The sequence below is a fragment of the Manacus candei genome, unplaced genomic scaffold, assembly GCF_025592945.1.
Source record: "Manacus candei isolate 608988 ecotype Guabito, Panama unplaced genomic scaffold, ASM2559294v1 h1tg000147l, whole genome shotgun sequence".
NCBI classification, from domain to species: domain Eukaryota; kingdom Metazoa; phylum Chordata; class Aves; order Passeriformes; family Pipridae; genus Manacus; species Manacus candei.
The window spans coordinates 441,426-459,134 of NW_026138195.1; the positions used below are offsets into that span (position 1 = coordinate 441,426).

At 52.9% G+C, this 17,709-nt stretch overlaps 1 protein-coding gene across 1 annotated transcript; it reads left to right on the forward strand.

Moving 5' to 3' along the window:
• The first annotated feature begins 1,663 nt into the window (after positions 1–1,663).
• LOC127462945 (5'-3' exonuclease PLD3-like) lies at positions 1,664–3,930 on the forward strand. The gene is made up of 5 exons (XM_051771890.1): positions 1,664–1,908; positions 2,065–2,265; positions 2,354–2,659; positions 2,973–3,072; positions 3,604–3,930. The coding sequence occupies exons 1-5, from the start codon at positions 1,687–1,689 to the stop codon at positions 3,792–3,794; spliced, it is 1,020 nt and encodes a 339-aa protein (XP_051627850.1). The 5' UTR covers positions 1,664–1,686; the 3' UTR covers positions 3,795–3,930.
• The last annotated feature ends 13,779 nt before the right edge of the window (positions 3,931–17,709 follow it).

A 17,709-nucleotide genomic window follows, 5' to 3' on the forward strand; every position in this document is an offset into this window, starting at 1 on the left:
AAATTTTGAAAACGTGCCCTGATTGTCAGATTACCACGCCAGTTGTCCCGGAAGGAACCAATCCGAGAGGTCTTTCAGCGTTAGAAATCTGGCAATCAGATGTCACGCACATCTCTGAATTTGGCAGACTAAAATATGTGCATGTGTCCGTTGACACCTTCTCAAAAATGATTGTGGCCACCGCGCATTTTGGCAAGAAGAGCCGTGATGTAAAAAGACACCTTCTGTCCGCATTCGCGAGGATGGGTGTCCCAAAGCAAATAAAAACAGAGAACGGGCCCTCCTACGTGTCTGTGGACACGAAACGGTTTTTTGAACAGTGGGGAGTACACCATACCACCAGGATCCCTCACAATCCCACAGGGCAGGGTATAGCGGAGCGTGCCCACCAAAACATCACAAATTTGTTAAAAAAAAAGCAAAAAAGGGGGAGTATTGGCCTGTCCCCCCAAGAGAAATTAGATAAAATTCTGTATGTTTTAAATTTTTTGAATCTGCTGGAGGAATCAGACACTCACGCAAACAGAAGTCCAGCAGATCGCCATTTTGGATCAAGCTCCACTACTGTAACCTCTCTAAAAGCTAAGATCATGTACCGGGACCCACTAACCGAAACATGGACGGGCCCTTTCCCCTTGATCACCTGGGGGAAGGGCTACTCCTGTATTTCAGGTCCAGACGGGCCAAAGTGGGTCACGAGTGAACTGTGCAGGAACCACGATGTGTCAACTTCGCTCTTCAGCGTCATCATCCTCGGACTCATCCCTCTCTGCGGCATGATACCTCTGCGGGAGTGGATGAGTCAGCCCGGAGAAAACTTGTGGGCAACGCTGGCCAAGGCTACAGGCACGGACACCTTGTGCCTGGCCTTGGCTAGTGCGGGGAGTCCATTTCACACATGCCTTGTGGGGATTCCCATCATCCCTGTGGAGTGGAACTCCTTTGTATCCCAAACCCGCAACAAAGGAGCCATCCCACTTAATTCTCCAAATCTCGCCCAAACCATTGCAGCACTTAATTTTATTGACATTCCTTTTCAAGAGATTGATTTGTTAGGTTCGCTCCCCACCACTGCCTGTGTTATTTTTCACCGGTATACTCAACCCATTCTGTTTACGCCCCACAGCATTACTGCAAACAAACCGCTTTACCACAGGACCTCTTCGCTGTGGTGCAATAATTCAATTGCAACCACCATCCCTACGGAACACATCCCAAGAAACATGAGACTTCCGAAAGGGATATTTCCTATTTTGCGGGGATCGGGCATGGCCAGGTATTAGGGCCTACCCTGAGGGAGGTCCGTGCACAATAGGAAAACTGGTTTTATTTAACCTGGCGAAGTTCCAATTGGCTATGAATTTTCTCATAAAAGTTATGAGAAAAGGTCCCTTCGGGTAAAGCGGGATTGGAGATTCCCTCCAAAGTCCCCCAAACCTCAACCCGGACCAAAGGTCACACCCCCACAGATTAGGTTCCAAAACTGCCTTCCTGCACCACATGTGAATGTTGGAAGGTCGCAGTATTGGCCCACACCTCTACCCTTCCCGGAGGATTGTGACTCCAGCATTCATATCTGGTCAAGGGTAAAGAACTTTTGAGCGTCCTTCCCTATCCCTGGGATAGGAACCGTGCATGCTCTCTCTCTCTCGACGCGCTTAGGTTGCTGGTTGACTAAGGAAGCGAATGCCACCACTCAAGCGATTGAGGGCCTGCTGGAGGACACCCAAAAGCTTAAAGAGGTTAGCTTGCAAAATCGAGCAGCCATTGATTTCCTTCTCCTGGCACACGGCCACGGTAGACCTGCCGCGCCTCACCGGCAGCATCCTGCACACCAAATTCTGGCTCGTGGACGGTCAGCACCTCTACATGGGCAGTGCCAACATGGACTGGAGGTCCCTCACCCAGGTGGGTGGGGCTGGATGGGGTGGGGAACCCAACAGAGGGTGCTGAACCCAACGGGGTGACCCCAAACCCAATGGGGTGACCCCAAACCCAACAGCTTGGCCCCAAACCCAACGGGGTTGCCCCAAACCCAACGGAGTGACCCCAAACCCACCACAGGTAAAGGAGGTCAGTGCCGCTGTCTACAACTGCAGATGCCTGGCCCAGGACTTGGTCAAGATCTTTGAGGCCTACTGGGCCCTGGGCGTGCCGGGGGCCTCCATCCCATCCCCGTGGCCAGAGAATTTCTCCACCTCCTTCAACCTGAAGACGCCGCTGGTGCTGACACTCAGTGGCACCGACACCGCTGTCTACTTCTCCGTACACACCCCACCTGCTGGGGGGGGGGTCACGTTGGGTCCTGTTGGGTCACGTTGGGTCATCCCCCCATCCTGGGCGCCCCCGGCAGAGCTCCCCTCCCCCGCTGTGCGCTGAGGGCCGCACTGCCGACCTGGACGCACTGCTGGACGTCATCAACGGCGCCGCTGCCTTCATGGATGTGGCGGTGATGACTTACCTGCCCGGCACCGAGTTCTCGCGGCCCGAGCACTTCTGGCCACCTATCGACGAACAGCTGCGCCGTGCCATGGTGGAGAGGGGCGTGGCTGTGCGGCTGCTGGTGGGGTGCTGGGAGCACAGCAACCACCAAATGTTCCCCTTCCTGCACTCCCTCGCCGCCCTCGCCAACGGCGGCACCGGCTTCGATGTGCAGGTGGTGGGTGACAATGGGAGGGGGGACACGGTGACCAAGGTGGGGGGATGACTGGCCTTGGGGGGTGACGGTGACGTTGGGGGGGTGACGAGTGGCCTCTGAGGGGTGATGGTGGCGACAGTGACAGGGGGGTGATGAGTGGCCTTGGGGGGCGACAGTGCCATTGGGGGGCTGACAGTGACAGTGGGGGGGTGACGGTGTCATTGGGGGGGTGACAGTGGCCTTGGGAGGTGATAGTGCCCTGGGGGGTGTGGCAGACCCCTGGGGGGGGTGACGGCCCCTTGGGGGGGGGGTGATGGTCTCCTGTGCCCCCCAGAGGCTGTTCCTGGTGCCCGAGGACCCCCGTCAGTCCCGGATCCCCTTCGCCCGCGTGAACCACAACAAGTACATGGTGACAGACAAGGCGACCTACGTGGGTCAGTGAGGGGCTCGGGGGGGTCTGGAGGTCTCAGGGCTTTCTGGGAGGCTCTGGGAGGGGAGTTTGGGGGGTTCCCTCCATGTTTCCCTCCCTACAATCACAAAATTCACCCCTGATGATACCCCTAAAACCCTTCCTTGGTCTCCGCAAACCTGGACCCCCCAAACCCCTCCCAGGACCCCTAAAACCCATCCCTAGTCCCCTAAAACCCATCCCAGCCCCTCCAACCCTGTCCCTGGACCCCTCAAACCCCTCCCCGGACCCCTCAAACCCCTCCCTGACCCCCCTCGCCTCATTCCAGCAGCCTGAAACCCCTTTTAGGCCCCACCCAACCACTCCCTGGACCCCCCAAACCCCTCCCTGGACCCCTTTAAACCCATCCCAAGTCCCCTAAACCTATCCCAGCCCATCCAACCCCATCCCTGGACCCCCCAAACCCCTCCCTGAGTCCCCCAGACCCATTTCTAGATCCCCAAACCTCTCCCTGGACCCCTCGAACCCCTTTCCTGACCCCCCCGGTGCCCCCCAGGCACATCCAACTGGTCGGGGGATAACTTTGAGCGCACGAGGGGCTTGGGATTGGTCGTGGTCCAGCCTGGAGGTGGCTCTGGAACGTTCCGGGAGAAGCTCCGTGCCCTTTTCCAGTGGGACTGGGAGTCCCAGTACAGTGTCGACATCAGAGACCCCCAGCGCTGGGGGAGCCGCTGCGGCACAGAGTGACCCCCAGGGCCCTCCCCCAAGGGGGGCTGGAGCGGCTGCTCCCCGAGAATTTGGGGGGAAAACCGGGAAAAATGGGATTTTGTGTATTCTGTGGTGCCCATGTCGTCACTGGAGACTCAAAGCTCAGCTCAGACCCCCCCAAAATATAATAATAATAAATAATAAACCCCCTTTTTGGTTTAGTTTCTGTCTGTACTACTTTACCATGTCTGATTCTATGTTTGCACAAGTTGCTGCTGAGCTCCATCGAGGCAAACATCGCCCGCGTTTCAGAAAACAAAGAAGGGGGAGATGTTGGAGAACATAAAGCTGAGTGGGAACAATTTCAAGCATGGTGCAGAATTTACAACCCAGAATGAGACATTCTACACCTGAATGGCCCTTCCCTCCAGGAAAGAAACCCCTTACCCTCGGTCTCTTCTCCTGTTCCTTAAAACACAACCTGCAGGGGAGCTTTCTGGGATCTCTTCTCTTGGGAATTGGGAAGACAGACCCACTCCCATGTTTAACACCTCAGGCAAAACCACCCTTTGAACACCTTTCCCAACCCTCCCCAACCTTTCCCAAAGCCCAGATTTTACAGGTGTCCTGTAATTCTGGCCCAATCTCACCCAAGCCCACAAACCATGACAGAAACCTCTCAGCCTCACGTTGCGTCCTTCCCATTGCTGTGCCTTATGTGCAGGCAAAAGGCCTTAAAATCAAGTATCCAAAATTCATGGTCTGTTCTTTTTCCCAGAAAAGAAGGCATGATGAACTCTCCAGACCAGGGAATTGGAAGATCTCCCCAAAACTCCTTTGGTACACGCTGCAGGGCCAACGATTCCTCTGCTCTGCCCTGTCGGCGCTGCTTTGTCTCATGGTGCTGCCGTGAGCCCGAAGCCAGCAAGGCCTTGGGCCCACACGGTGTCAGGGGAGGACTGAGAGCCCCCAGGGAGGAGGAAAGCTGGGCAGGCCCCAAGGCTCCTGGGTCTCTTCCTTGGCAGCCCTTTGGCCAAGGCCCCGAGGCAGAGGTGGGGCTCAACCCCTGCCCAGCAATGGGGCACAGGCTGAGCCCCAGGGACACCAGACCCAGGCGGCCTGAGCTCTTCTTCCTGCAGCGTCTGCCTGGGGCAGCCCAGCCAGGCCTGAGTCTCTGCAGGAGAGGCCAAGCCCAGCCAGAGAGGGCTCAGCCCTCTGAGGCTGCACTCACTGCAAAGGGAACAAAACATTGGCCCAGAGGACATCCTGCCCCCAAATGGAGAACTGGAAAGGTCAAGAATAAAAAAGTCACCCCCCTCTACAATCTTCAAGAAATGTTCAGACCTCTTTCCTAAAAGCATCCAGCACTCGGGTCACCCAATTTTCTCTCTGACAAGGGGTTTTCCATCGTTCCACTCAATTCCCAGCCTGCCCAGTGTTGGAGAACATAAAGCTGAGTGGGAACAATTTCAAGCATGGTGCAGAATTTACAACCCAGAATGAGACATTCTACACCTGAATGGACATTACTCCACTGGACTTTACCTTATTATACTGGATATGACATCACCCTGGATTGGACAGTTCATCCCCAGTTACCCCCAGTTGTCCCCGGTTTATTATTGTACTGTTATACTGTTGTCTGTACCCCAGTTGTTGTTTTTAAATTATCCACCATATTGTCTCCCTCATCCCCTCACAGTTTTCCCCTGTTTTCCCGCTCCCCTGCGCCTGATTGGCCACTAAGTGCTGCAGTGCAGGGAGAGCTGCCATTGGCCCGTTTCCCCGGTTACATCAAAACTCCTCCCCTCCTTGCCCGGTTACCCAATCACGTTCATCCCTGACCTGTCAGTCTTATGCTCCTCCCTAGTCCAAACTCCACCCTTGAACCTGCCCTATATAAGTTACTGTTACCCCCAATAAAATCGGCATTGCTTCACGGGACCTCTGCTGTGTCCCGAACCCTTTTGGCAGTGCCGCGTCCCCATTCCTTTGCCCCGCGGGTCGTGGCAGCCCAGGATCACTTTTGGGGTCCCAACCCCCACTTTTTCCCCCCTCTCCCACCCCTTACACCTCATTCCCCCAATCCCCAGGTCCCTCATGCTCAGTTTGGGGGTCCCACCCTCCCCTTTTCCCCACTCTTCTGACCTCTCCCACCCCTTTCCCATCAGCCCCCAATCCTCATTCCCCCTCCCCCTCCACTTTTGGGGGGTCCCACTCCCCTCCCACTCAGTTTGGGGTCCCACCACCCCTTTTATCCCCTCTGACTCACCGATCCCCCCTTCCCAACACCCCCTCTCACCCAAGAGCTCCTCGCCTGCAGTGGGAAGGGTTCCCAGTAACACCAGAGCCCATGAAAGTCCCCCCAAAAATGGGTTAGGTTGAGTCCTCAGTGGGCTCTGAGTGGGTTTGGAGGTTCCTTGGGGTCTGTGGGGTGGTTTAAGGGGGTCCCAGCACACTTTGGGATGCGTTGGATGCCGTGTTGGGGTGCAGATGTCCCCCCAAAGCTCCCCCAGAACAGGGGGACACAAGGGGGGGAGGGGGCACAGAGGTGCCCCTATTCCTGATCCATCCCGGAGCAACCACACTGGGGGCAACTGGGATCGTACTGGGAGCAGCCGGGCCCCTGCTGAGTTTATACTGGGATTGTACTGTGAGTGACTGCAATAATACTGGGAGTATGTGAGAGGGACTGCAGCCATACTGGGGATGACTGGGATCAAAGTGGATTCATTGAATCCACTGGAAGTGTCTGGAAGTTCCTGGGATCATACTAGGGGTGACTGGACTCCTAGTGGGATCATACTGGGAGCAACTGGGACCATGCAGGGGCAAGTGGCTCCTCCAGGCAGTGCCTCCCCTTTCTGAGGAGAGAGTTAAAAAAAACCCCACACCTCTCCACAGCCTTTGGAGGGTCTTCAGCCTGGAATGTGGATGTACTGGTTGGTTCTTTTGTGTGGGTCAATCACCCAAGGCAAAAACTCCCCTCCCCCGTTCAACATCCCCCCTTACAGCAATGCAGGGCAAAGAAAGATTCCCTGCCTGGGTTTTTTTGAACAAGTAAACCTGTGACAACCTCCCAGGCTGCTGAGCAGGGACAAGGAGGCAATGGGGCCCAGGGCTGCAAGGGTCACTTGTCTCCTCATGGTGGGACGGTAAATGGGCAGAAAAGAAACCCCCAAGGCTCAATTTGGGAGCAATAGTGGGCAGCCATTCTTTGTTATCAGCCCCTCACCCATGGGAGGATCTTCCCCCCAACCAGGAGTGTGCCCCGTTCTCCCCCAGGGCAGCTGAGATTTACTCACAATTTTACATATCCAGCAAATGTCTTACATATTCACTCCTTCCCTCAGAAAGATCACACCCATGGGAATTAGCTCAGAGAGGTCCTTCTGAAGTCCTTCCAAAGTCCTTATTTGGTCACTGGGGGTCTTCTGGTGGCCTCTTGGTGGTCTCTGGTGCTTGTTTGGAGCTTGAACTTTACTTGACCTTGTCTGTTGAGCAGAGTATTTACAGCTGGATACAGAGGGCCCTTGTTCAGCATCTTTTCTCCAAAACCTGGACACTTATGTGACAACTACCCCAACTGAAAAGCATTCAGAAACTTCCCGATTTTGTAACTCCCCTGCCAGAAACTTCCACTGCAAAGGCCCCTGGAAAATTGCCGAGCAAGGGAGAATTCCTGCTCTCAGGAGAGACCCCGCCTGGTTTGACGGGAGGCCTGGGAAGGACCCCCCTGGCAGAAGCTTTCCCCCCAGGCTCTCCAAGCTCCCGGCTGTGGGCAAAGCCAGCCCATGGCCCAGCGGGGTGGGCTGGGGCTGCCCAGGGGCAGGAGACACGGGCCCCACGGAGCGAGGCCAGCGGAGCCCCAGTGGGCCGGGGCTGGAGCGCCCGAGGCCCGGGAGAGGCCGGAGAGCAGGCAGGGAGCCCGCAGGCCTGCCCGCTCCCAGCTGGCAAGGGCTGCAGGCAGAGAGGCAGCTCTGCAGGCCTGGAGCAGCACAGGGGCTCTCCAGCTCTGCCCTCGGCACAGGCCTCTCCCAGTGCACCAGGCACAGACGGGCACCATTGCAAAGGGGAACCTTTTAGCCCCAGTTTCGGGGGGAATCACAGACTCGCCCCAAGGAGCCACAGCCAAGAGTCTGGTGGCAGCACGGGGCCCTTCCTGGAAATTAGAGACCTTTCCTAATCTTTCAGTGGGCCCACTTTGCCTTTGGATTCGTTGTTTCCATTAATCACAGAGGGGGTGTTAGGCCATAAATCACCTTTAGCCAGCACACAGCAAAAATTCCTCACAAGCTGCTTTGGAGAGAACACAGCTTGGGAAAAGCACTAAAACTGTCAGTTTTGTGAGAGTTACCCTTGATAAGCTTCAGTGAACAAAGCCTGGGAGAGAAAGATGTGTTCTTGAACCTGCATATCTGGAAACAAGGGCCTTCTGCAGAAAGCAGCAGGTAAGGAGGAAGATGAACAAAGGCTCAGCATTTGTGGGGGAAAATGTCCACCTGAGAAAAAGGTGCTCAAAAGACCGAAAGCATGAACTAATTAGCATAAGCAACAAGAGAGTACTGAGCAAGAGTGGCTAAAATACTAATGAATGGAATGGAACAATGAAATGATGCCATTTGGTACCAATGAACATTAATTTCTTTGTCAAAAAAGTGTAAATGGGTGCAAAAGTGATGTACTGCTGTCTGTGTGAAGGCAGCATTTTTGTTGGCCACATACACAGCCAGCAAAGAAAGTAATGCCTTGCTTTGTCACACTAAACCCACGGTGTTAGAGGGTTTGATTGATCCCAACAATGTCAGAGCATTTGGCAACACCCTCAGCACTCAGTCACTTGCACTGCCAGCATGGGGGCCAAATGCTGTCCTTGGAAAAAACATGGACTGCCATCATTTCCAGGAGCCCAGCTCCAAAATTTGGATAGCACTTCCCGAATTGGATATGTCTGGGGATTGCTGCCATGCCAAAAGGGCCAGGACAGAAAGCTGCTGCTGGCCTTTGCCTGCCCTGGGAAACCTTTCCTCTGCCCCCCAGCACTGGGGCTGGGTGCTGTCCTTCCCAAGGGAAGGGACTGTCATCCCCCCCGGGAGCCACCTCCAAACCTTGGATGCCACCTGCCAACCTGACTCTGTCAGGGATTGCTCCCACCCAAAAGGGGCCAGCACAGGAACCTGTTGCTGGCCTTTGCCTGCCCTGGGCACCCTGTCACCTGCCCCTGAAACACTGGGACTGGGGGCTTTCCTTCCCAAGGGCAGTTAATGGCACCAACTTTCAGGAGCCCACCTCTGAGCTTTGGGCATCATCTCTGTCCTGCAAAAGGGGCGTTTCCTAAACCCTTTGTGTTCCCTTGGTCTGTCAGAGCCCCAAAAAGGCTGAGACCCTTGTTCCTGACCACTTTTAAAGAGGATTTGAAGCTTAAAGTCTTTTAGGAAACTAATCCAAAAGAGCCCCCCATTTCCAACAATGGCTTTCCTGCATTACTGGAGGGAGCAGTGAGAATTTTGGGATGAAGTCTTTACTCTGCTGCTGATGAGCTCAGAGTCGGTGTCTCCTGTGCTCTGGCCACGGGGCAGGGCCTCCCTGCCCTTTGGTCCCTGCCTCGTGGCCACCCCTGTGCCAGGGGATACTGTGCAGGTCACCTGGAAACAAACCCATTCCAGCCCAGCATTCCCCTGTGTGCCCACTGGAATGTGCACCAGACACCCTGAGGGAAGAAACATTTCCAGAGGAGAAGACTTTGCTCTTCCTGCTTGTCCTAGTTAGGACAGCTGAGATCAGTTCATCATGGTGGGTGTAACCCAAAACTGTATTCTATAGCCTTCCATGTCATTTCCCAGAAACTAGACTATTGTTGTCAATAGACTATTCGCACCCTCTGCCCATAGAGCATGGTGGGTGTAACCCAAAACTGTATTCTATAGCATTCCATGTCATTTCCCAGAAACTAGACTATTGTTGTCAATAGACTATTCGCACCCTCTACCCATAGAGCCTGACTCCTCAGGCTATAAACTAGGTGTTAAGAGGCCTGTGAGATAGAAGGATGTTTCTGTCCTCACACCCTTTGTGAACTCCCCGCCCTGAGGGGAGTACCAAGCATTCCTGCCTGAACTGGAGGATATATAATCTTGGAGTTTTGGAACATTTTTCAACCCACTCGTGGGATCCAGAGGACGGCTGCATCTCATCGCTCTCAACCAGACTTAGACCACCACTGGACTGCGATCACCACTTCTGGCCAGACTGCAGCAGCTCTCCCACCAGCAGGTTCTTCCCCTCTCCCTTTACTTTGGACTCAAACAGGGCCCAAGGAACACCACTTTGTTCAGGCCCCAGGGTACTGGGTTATACATTTGGGTTTTTGTGGGTCGAGACCAATTGTTTGTTTGTATTATTGTACTTACTGTATTATTTTAATAAATTGTTATTCTGACTTATAATCTCTCCTTTGAGTTGGGTTCATTCCCCCTGCTGGTTAACTTTTAAACCAGCACATTTTGGCGCCCAACGTGGGGCAGAGAGAGAGAAGTCAGAATCACAATTTCATTTGAAGCATTTGTCTATTTGAATATAGAAACTCCCTGATCACCATGTTGTTTGATGCACTCACATGGATGTTGTATTTGAGCCTGTTCATATTTCCACAGATGGCGTATTATTTGCCTGTTTTGATGCTCTCTTTAAGACCAGGGAGAGGGATCCAAATTGCTTTATTAGTATATTATGTTTATGTCATTCTAACATCAGAAGCAATGAGTTTCATTGTAAATGTGTATTCAGTCCTGTTTGCCTGTCCTGGTTTGGGTTGCTACCTCTGGGGCCTCATTAAAAATCGTACCCAGCTTTTTGGGGGAACAGGGGTGGATGGTTTCCAGCCTCCCACCTCCTTCTTCCCCTTCAGACCTGCTAAAACAGTTTTTGAAAATATTGAGTTCCCTTTTGATGTTAAGGACAGCATAATGTTATTGTTAGTGTTGCTCTGTCTGCTCTGTACTGTGTACACCATGTTTAGGGTCAGAAAAGTGCCTTTTAGGGAGGTTGGTTGGACACCTGCCCTGGGAGCAGATAATGCTGAGTGGCACGGGAAGTGGGAGGACATCAGCCAGTATTTGGAAAAGTTTTCTCCTCCAATGATCTGGAAATTCACCCCTGAACAACTGCAGGATCCTGTTAGCATGATAAGACTGGTGAAGGAAAAATGCTCTGGCAGCTCCAGAGATGGCCAGCTCACAGCAACCTGCTGGGCCCTGGCCACTGCCTACCGGGCACTGCTTGACATGATACAGCACTGTCAGGGCGAGGAGAGAAGGACCAAATCCGCAGACACCACGTCCACCCAAACCACAGCTGAGTCAGAGGGAGAAAGAAATGAACCAACCAGCACCGTGTCCACACAAACCATCGAGGAGCCAGAAGAACAAGCAAAACCAATAGCAGTCGCCTCTGTCCAGAAAAGGAAATCAAAGACTAAATCAGTTCGCATAGCAAATGATGACGAAGAGGCGGGACCTTCACATCCACCGGAGGAGACAGAGCCAGAAATAATCACTCGGTCCCTATCCCTGGGTGAGCTACGTGAGCTCCGGAGAGAGTTCACACGACAGGCGAACGAGTCCATTCTGACCTGGCTGCTCCGAATCTGGGATGCCGCAGCTAACGATACGATCCTAGATGGGAGTGAAGCCAGACAGCTGGGATCCCTGTCTCGAGATGTAGTCATTGATCAGGGGATTGGAAGGAGGCAGGAAACTCTCAGCCTCTGGCGGCGACTGTTGTCCAGTGTAAGGGAGAGATACCTTTGCAAGGAGGACCTCCACGTACAGCAAGGACAGTGGAACACGATGGAACAAGGTATCTGGTGCTTAAGGGAATTAGCTGTACTGGAGATAATCTTTTCAGAGGATGAAAGATTCCCTAAGAGTCCAGATGCCGTACAGTGCACCTCCCAAATGTGGTTAAAGTTTGCACGACTCGGGCCAGAAATGTATTCCCGCTACTTAGCAACGCTGCAATGGAGGGAGGGAGAGGACAAGGTGGGAGCATTGGTTAGCAAACTCAGGATTTATGAAGACACTGTCACCGCCCCATTACGAGCCCACGTCTCATCTGTGGAAACCAAACTGGCTGAACATGTCCGAAGCCTGGAAGAGAAAATTGAAGAGGGACACCAGAAGCTAAGAGAAGAGATTAAGGAAGGGATTTTCCATATCTCGCCAGGACAAACAAGAGTCTCTGCTATCAGGAGCCAGCGCCCCCCAGCTAAGGAGAGAAGGTACACTCCACGTGGCGATCTATGGTTTTACCTCCGTGAGCACGGAGAAGATATGAGGAAGTGGGATGGGAAACCCACCTCTTCCTTAGCAGCCCGGGTACGTGAACTGAAAAGAGGAACAAATACCATAAAGAACTCTTCAAGGGTGAACGTTGCTCCAGTCTCTCGTGGGCAAGACTCCAGACGGTACAGGAATGATGATACGTCTGATCCTCTTGAAGGGACCTCCAGGTCATACCCACAAGAAGAGCACAATGAGTACCATGACCAGGACTAGGGGTGCCCTGCCTCTAGCCAGGTAGAGGAGAGGGACAATCGAGTCTATTGGACTGTGTGGATTCGGTGGCCTGGCACATCAGAGCCACAAAGATATAAGGCTTTAGTGGACACTGGCGCACAATGTACATTAATGCCATCAAGATACGTAGGGGCAGAATCCATCTCCATTTCTGGGGTGACAGGGGGATCCCAACAGCTGACTGTACTGGAAGCTGAAGTGAGCCTGACTGGGAAGGAATGGCACAGACACCCCATTGTGACTGGTCCAGAGGCCCCGTGTATCCTTGGCATAGATTACCTGAGGAGTGGGTATTTCAAAGACCCAAAAGGACTTCGTTGGGCTTTTGGCATAGCTGCTGTGGAGACGGAGGAAATTAGACAGTTGAACACCTTGCCTGGTCTCTCAGAGAACCCCTCTGCTGTGGGACTGCTGAAGGTTGAAGAACAATTGGTACCGATAGCCACAGCAACAGTGCACCGTCGGCAATACCGCACCGACCGAGACTCTGTGACCCCTATACAAAAGATGATCCGTGAACTGGAGACCCAGGGGGTGGTCAGCAAGACTCGCTCACCCTTTAATAGCCCTATATGGCCAGTGCGTAAGTCCAGCGGAGAGTGGAGGCTGACGGTGGATTACCGTGGACTCAATGAAGTCACACCACCCCTGAGTGCTGCTGTGCCGGACATGCTGGAGCTCCAGTACGAACTGGAGTCCAAGGAAGCCAAGTGGTATGCCACCATTGACATAGCCAATGCCTTTTTCTCCATTCCTTTGGCAGCAGAGTGCAGACCACAATTTGCTTTCACTTGGAGAGGTGTGCAGTACACCTGGAATCGACTGCCTCAGGAGTGGAAACACAGTCCCAGCATTTGCCATGGACTGATCCAGACTGCACTGGAAAAGGGTGAGGCTCCAGAGCACCTACAGTACATTGATGACATCATTGTATGGGGGAACACAGCGGGCGAAGTCTTCGAGAAAGGAGAGAAGATAATCCAGATTCTCCTAAGAGCCGGTTTTGCCATTAAACGGGGTAAGGTCAAGGGACCTGCTCAGGAAATTCAGTTCCTAGGAGTGAAGTGGCAAGATGGACGCCGTCTAATTCCAATGGAGGTGATTAACAAAATAGCAGCCATGTCCCCACCAACCAGCAAGAAGGAAACACAGGCTTTCCTAGGCGCTGTGGGCTTTTGGAGGATGCATATCCCCGAGTACAGTCAGATTGTAAGCCCTCTCTACCTTGTGACACGGAAGAAAAATGATTTCCAGTGGGGCCCCGAACAACAACAAGCCTTTGAACAAATTAAACAGGAGATTGCCCATGCGGTAGCCCTTGGGCCAGTAAGGACAGGACAGGACGTGAAGAACGTGCTCTACACCGCAGCCGGGGAGAATGGCCCTTCTTGGAGCCTCTGGCAGAAAGTGCCTGGGGAGACCCGAGGACGACCGCTGGGATTCTGGAGTCGGGGATACAAAGGGTCTGAAGCCAGCTATACACCAACTGAGAAAGAGATCCTGGCTGCCTATGAAGGAGTTCGAGCTGCCTCAGAAGTAATCGGCACCGAAGTGCAGCTCCTCCTGGCACCCCGACTACCAGTGCTGGGCTGGATGTTCAAGGGAAGAGTTCCTTCCACACATCATGCCACCGATGCCACATGGAGTAAGTGGATCGCTCTGATCACGCAGCGAACCCGGATAGGGAATCCTAATCGCCCTGGGATTCTGGAAATTATCACCAATTGGCCCGAAGGTGAGAGTTTCGGACTATCCTCTGAAGAAGAGGAGGAGAAGGTGACACGGGTTGAGGAGGCCCCACCATATGACAAGCTACCAGCAGATGAAAGGCGATATGTGCTCTTCACGGATGGCTCCTGCCGCATTGTAGGGACAAACCGAAAATGGAAGGCAGCTGTATGGAGTCCCACACGGCGAGTTGCAGAAGCGACCGAAGGACAAGGTGGGTCAAGTCAGTTTGCAGAGCTTAAAGCCGTTCAGTTGGCTTTGGATATAGCTGAACGAGAGAAGTGGCCAAGACTCTATCTCTACACTGACTCATGGATGGTGGCCAATGCTCTGTGGGGATGGCTGGAGCGATGGAAAAAGGCCAACTGGCAGCGCCAAGGGAAACCCATCTGGGCGGCGGAGATGTGGCAGGACATCGCTGGCCGGGTAGAGAAGCTGAGTGTAAAGGTCCGTCACGTGGACGCTCATGTAGGCAAGAAACGGGCTAATGAGGAGCATTGTAACAACGAGCAGGCGGACCGAGCTGCCAGGATTAAAGTCTCTCAGGTAGATCTGGATTGGCAGCACAAAGGAGAATTATTTCTGGCTCGATGGGCCCATGACGCCTCCGGTCACCAGGGGAGAGATGCAACATACAGATGGGCTCGTGACCGAGGGGTGGACTTAACCAAGGACATTGTCTCACAGGTCATCCATGACTGTGAGACATGTGCTGCCATCAAGCAGGCCAAGCGGGTGAAGCCTCTATGGTATGGTGGACGGTGGTCAAAGTACAGGTATGGGGAAGCCTGGCAAGTTGACTACATCACGCTCCCCAAAACCCGCCAAGGCAAGCACTACGTACTGACCATGGTAGAAGGAAGCACTGGATGGTTGGAGACATACCCCGTGCCTCATGCCACTGCCCGGAATACCATCCTGGGCCTTGAAAAACAAGTCCTGTGGCGACACGGCACCCCGGAGAGAATTGAGTCTGATAATGGGACCCATTTCAAGAATGGCCTTGTAGACACCTGGGCCAAAGAGCACGGCATTGAGTGGGTGTATCATATCCCCTACCATGCACCAGCTGCTGGAAAAGTTGAGCGGTGCAACGGACTGCTGAAAACCACTCTGAAGGCACTGTGTGGGGAGACTCTCAAACACTGGGAGCTGCATTTAGCAAAGGCCACCTGGTTGGTCAACACCCGAGGTTCCATCAATCGAGCTGGCCCTGCCCAATCAGAACTTTTGCATACTGTAGATGGAGATAAAGTCCCCGTGGTACATATGAGAGGAATGTTAGGGAAGACTGTTTGGATTAGTCCCACCTCAAGCAAAGGAAAACCCATCCGAGGGATTGTTTTTGCTCAGGGACCTGGTTCCACGTGGTGGGTAATGCAAAAAGATGGGGAGACACGTTGTGTACCACAAGGGGACCTAATTTTGAGTGAGAATGGTCTGTAATGTTTCATTGTATATATATAGATAGATAGATAGATAGATAGATGTATATAGTTTTAAAGGGATATAGTTTTTAAAGGGGGTTAATTTGGGCATGACATGGATGGCATAGAATAAGGGGTGGATAATGTCCTAGTTAGGACAGCTGAGATCAGTTCATCATGGTGGGTGTAACCCAAAACTGTATTCTATAGCCTTCCATGTCATTTCCCAGAAACTAGACTATTGTTGTCAATAGACTATTCGCACCCTCTGCCCATAGAGCATGGTGGGTGTAACCCAAAACTGTATTCTATAGCATTCCATGTCATTTCCCAGAAACTAGACTATTGTTGTCAATAGACTATTCGCACCCTCTACCCATAGAGCCTGACTCCTCAGGCTATAAACTAGGTGTTAAGAGGCCTGTGAGATAGAAGGATGTTTCTGTCCTCACACCCTTTGTGAACTCCCCGCCCTGAGGGGAGTACCAAGCATTCCTGCCTGAACTGGAGGATATATAATCTTGGAGTTTTGGAACATTTTTCAACCCACTCGTGGGATCCAGAGGACGGCTGCATCTCATCGCTCTCAACCAGACTTAGACCACCACTGGACTGCGATCACCACTTCTGGCCAGACTGCAGCAGCTCTCCCACCAGCAGGTTCTTCCCCTCTCCCTTTACTTTGGACTCAAACAGGGCCCAAGGAACACCACTTTGTTCAGGCCCCAGGGTACTGGGTTATACATTTGGGTTTTTGTGGGTCGAGACCAATTGTTTGTTTGTATTATTGTACTTACTGTATTATTTTAATAAATTGTTATTCTGACTTATAATCTCTCCTTTGAGTTGGGTTCATTCCCCCTGCTGGTTAACTTTTAAACCAGCACACTGCTGCAGCCACAAATGGGACAAATGAAACCCTCCAACTCTGTCCTTTTGTATCAGCCAGTCAGACACCACTTTCTTCTGACCAGGGGGTGTGTGGGGGATATGTGTTTAACAAAGAAAGAATTTAAAGGGCATCAGTTCTAACTTACATCATCCTCTTCAGTATTTAGCATTCTGTCCTCTATTGGTTATTGACTCTCACTTCTCACCCTAATTAGTCCCCATTTTTCAGGCTTTTTATTATCCTTTTCCCAGGCAGGGAGTTTCCAACACCTATTGTATGGTCTTTGTTAACCTCTTCTTTATCTTCTAGTTCCTGCACAATGTCCTTGTGGTCTGTAAATTCTGCATTCCCTGTGTCCAGTTTCAGCAATCCACCTCTCTCCCCAGGCTTTGTTCACTGAAGCAGATCAGGGCTAGTTTAGCAAAACTCAGAGTTGCAATAATTTTCCCAAGCCTGTTCCCACAAGAGCAGGTGATGACAAACTTTGCTAAGTGCTGGCCAATAGTGACTTAAGACTAACCCACTGTTTAGGATGAATATTCTGGTTATGATTCACTAAAGCAATTAACTAACAAGTTAATGAACATCATTCATTGAAACAAATCAGGAAATGATCTCGTTCCCAGCAGCAGCACCGAGTGCCCGGAGCCGATGTGTGCAAGTGCTGGGCTGGAGCAGAGACGTGCTGGAGGGGCAGATGGCAATGGGACAGCACAGAAAGGGGAAACGCTTCCCCCCAGGCCAGGGAAAGGCTGGGTTGGTCTCTGCAGCCCTGGCAGGAGAGGCCTTTGCTGTCGGGGGGTCTCTGCAGCCCCTGAGGGGCTGTGCTGGAGGAGAAGCTGATCTCAAGGCAGGACAGAGACGCTGAAAATGTCTTTGGGTGGGCACATCCCGTGATTCAGGAACACTGACAATCATCCCACAGAGCCTTGGTTGAATCATCAGGTGGGTGATGAAGGGACAGAAGGGCCTGCAAAGCCTGGGAGCAGGTCCCCCATTCCATTGCAAGTGGGAACACTGTGGGATCTTCTGGCAGGGCAGCAGGGCTGGGCACAGGCAAGCCAGGAGATGCTGGAGGCTGTGGCAGACAGCTCTGGGCCCCAGACAATCCCTGGGCTGCCCAGGGCTGCTCTCTTGCTGCCAGACAAGGGGGTCTGGCTGGGCAGGGGAAGGCTGAGGGAGCCAGGGCTGCAGGGAGCAGGGAATGGTGGAGCTGCAGGACAAGGAGCAGAAGGGCCCTGCAGGGCTGCAGCAGAGCTGATTGCAGGGAGCTGCCTTCAGGGCAGGGATTCTGCCCCTGGGCTCTCCCTGCTGAGGCCACACCTCGAGTG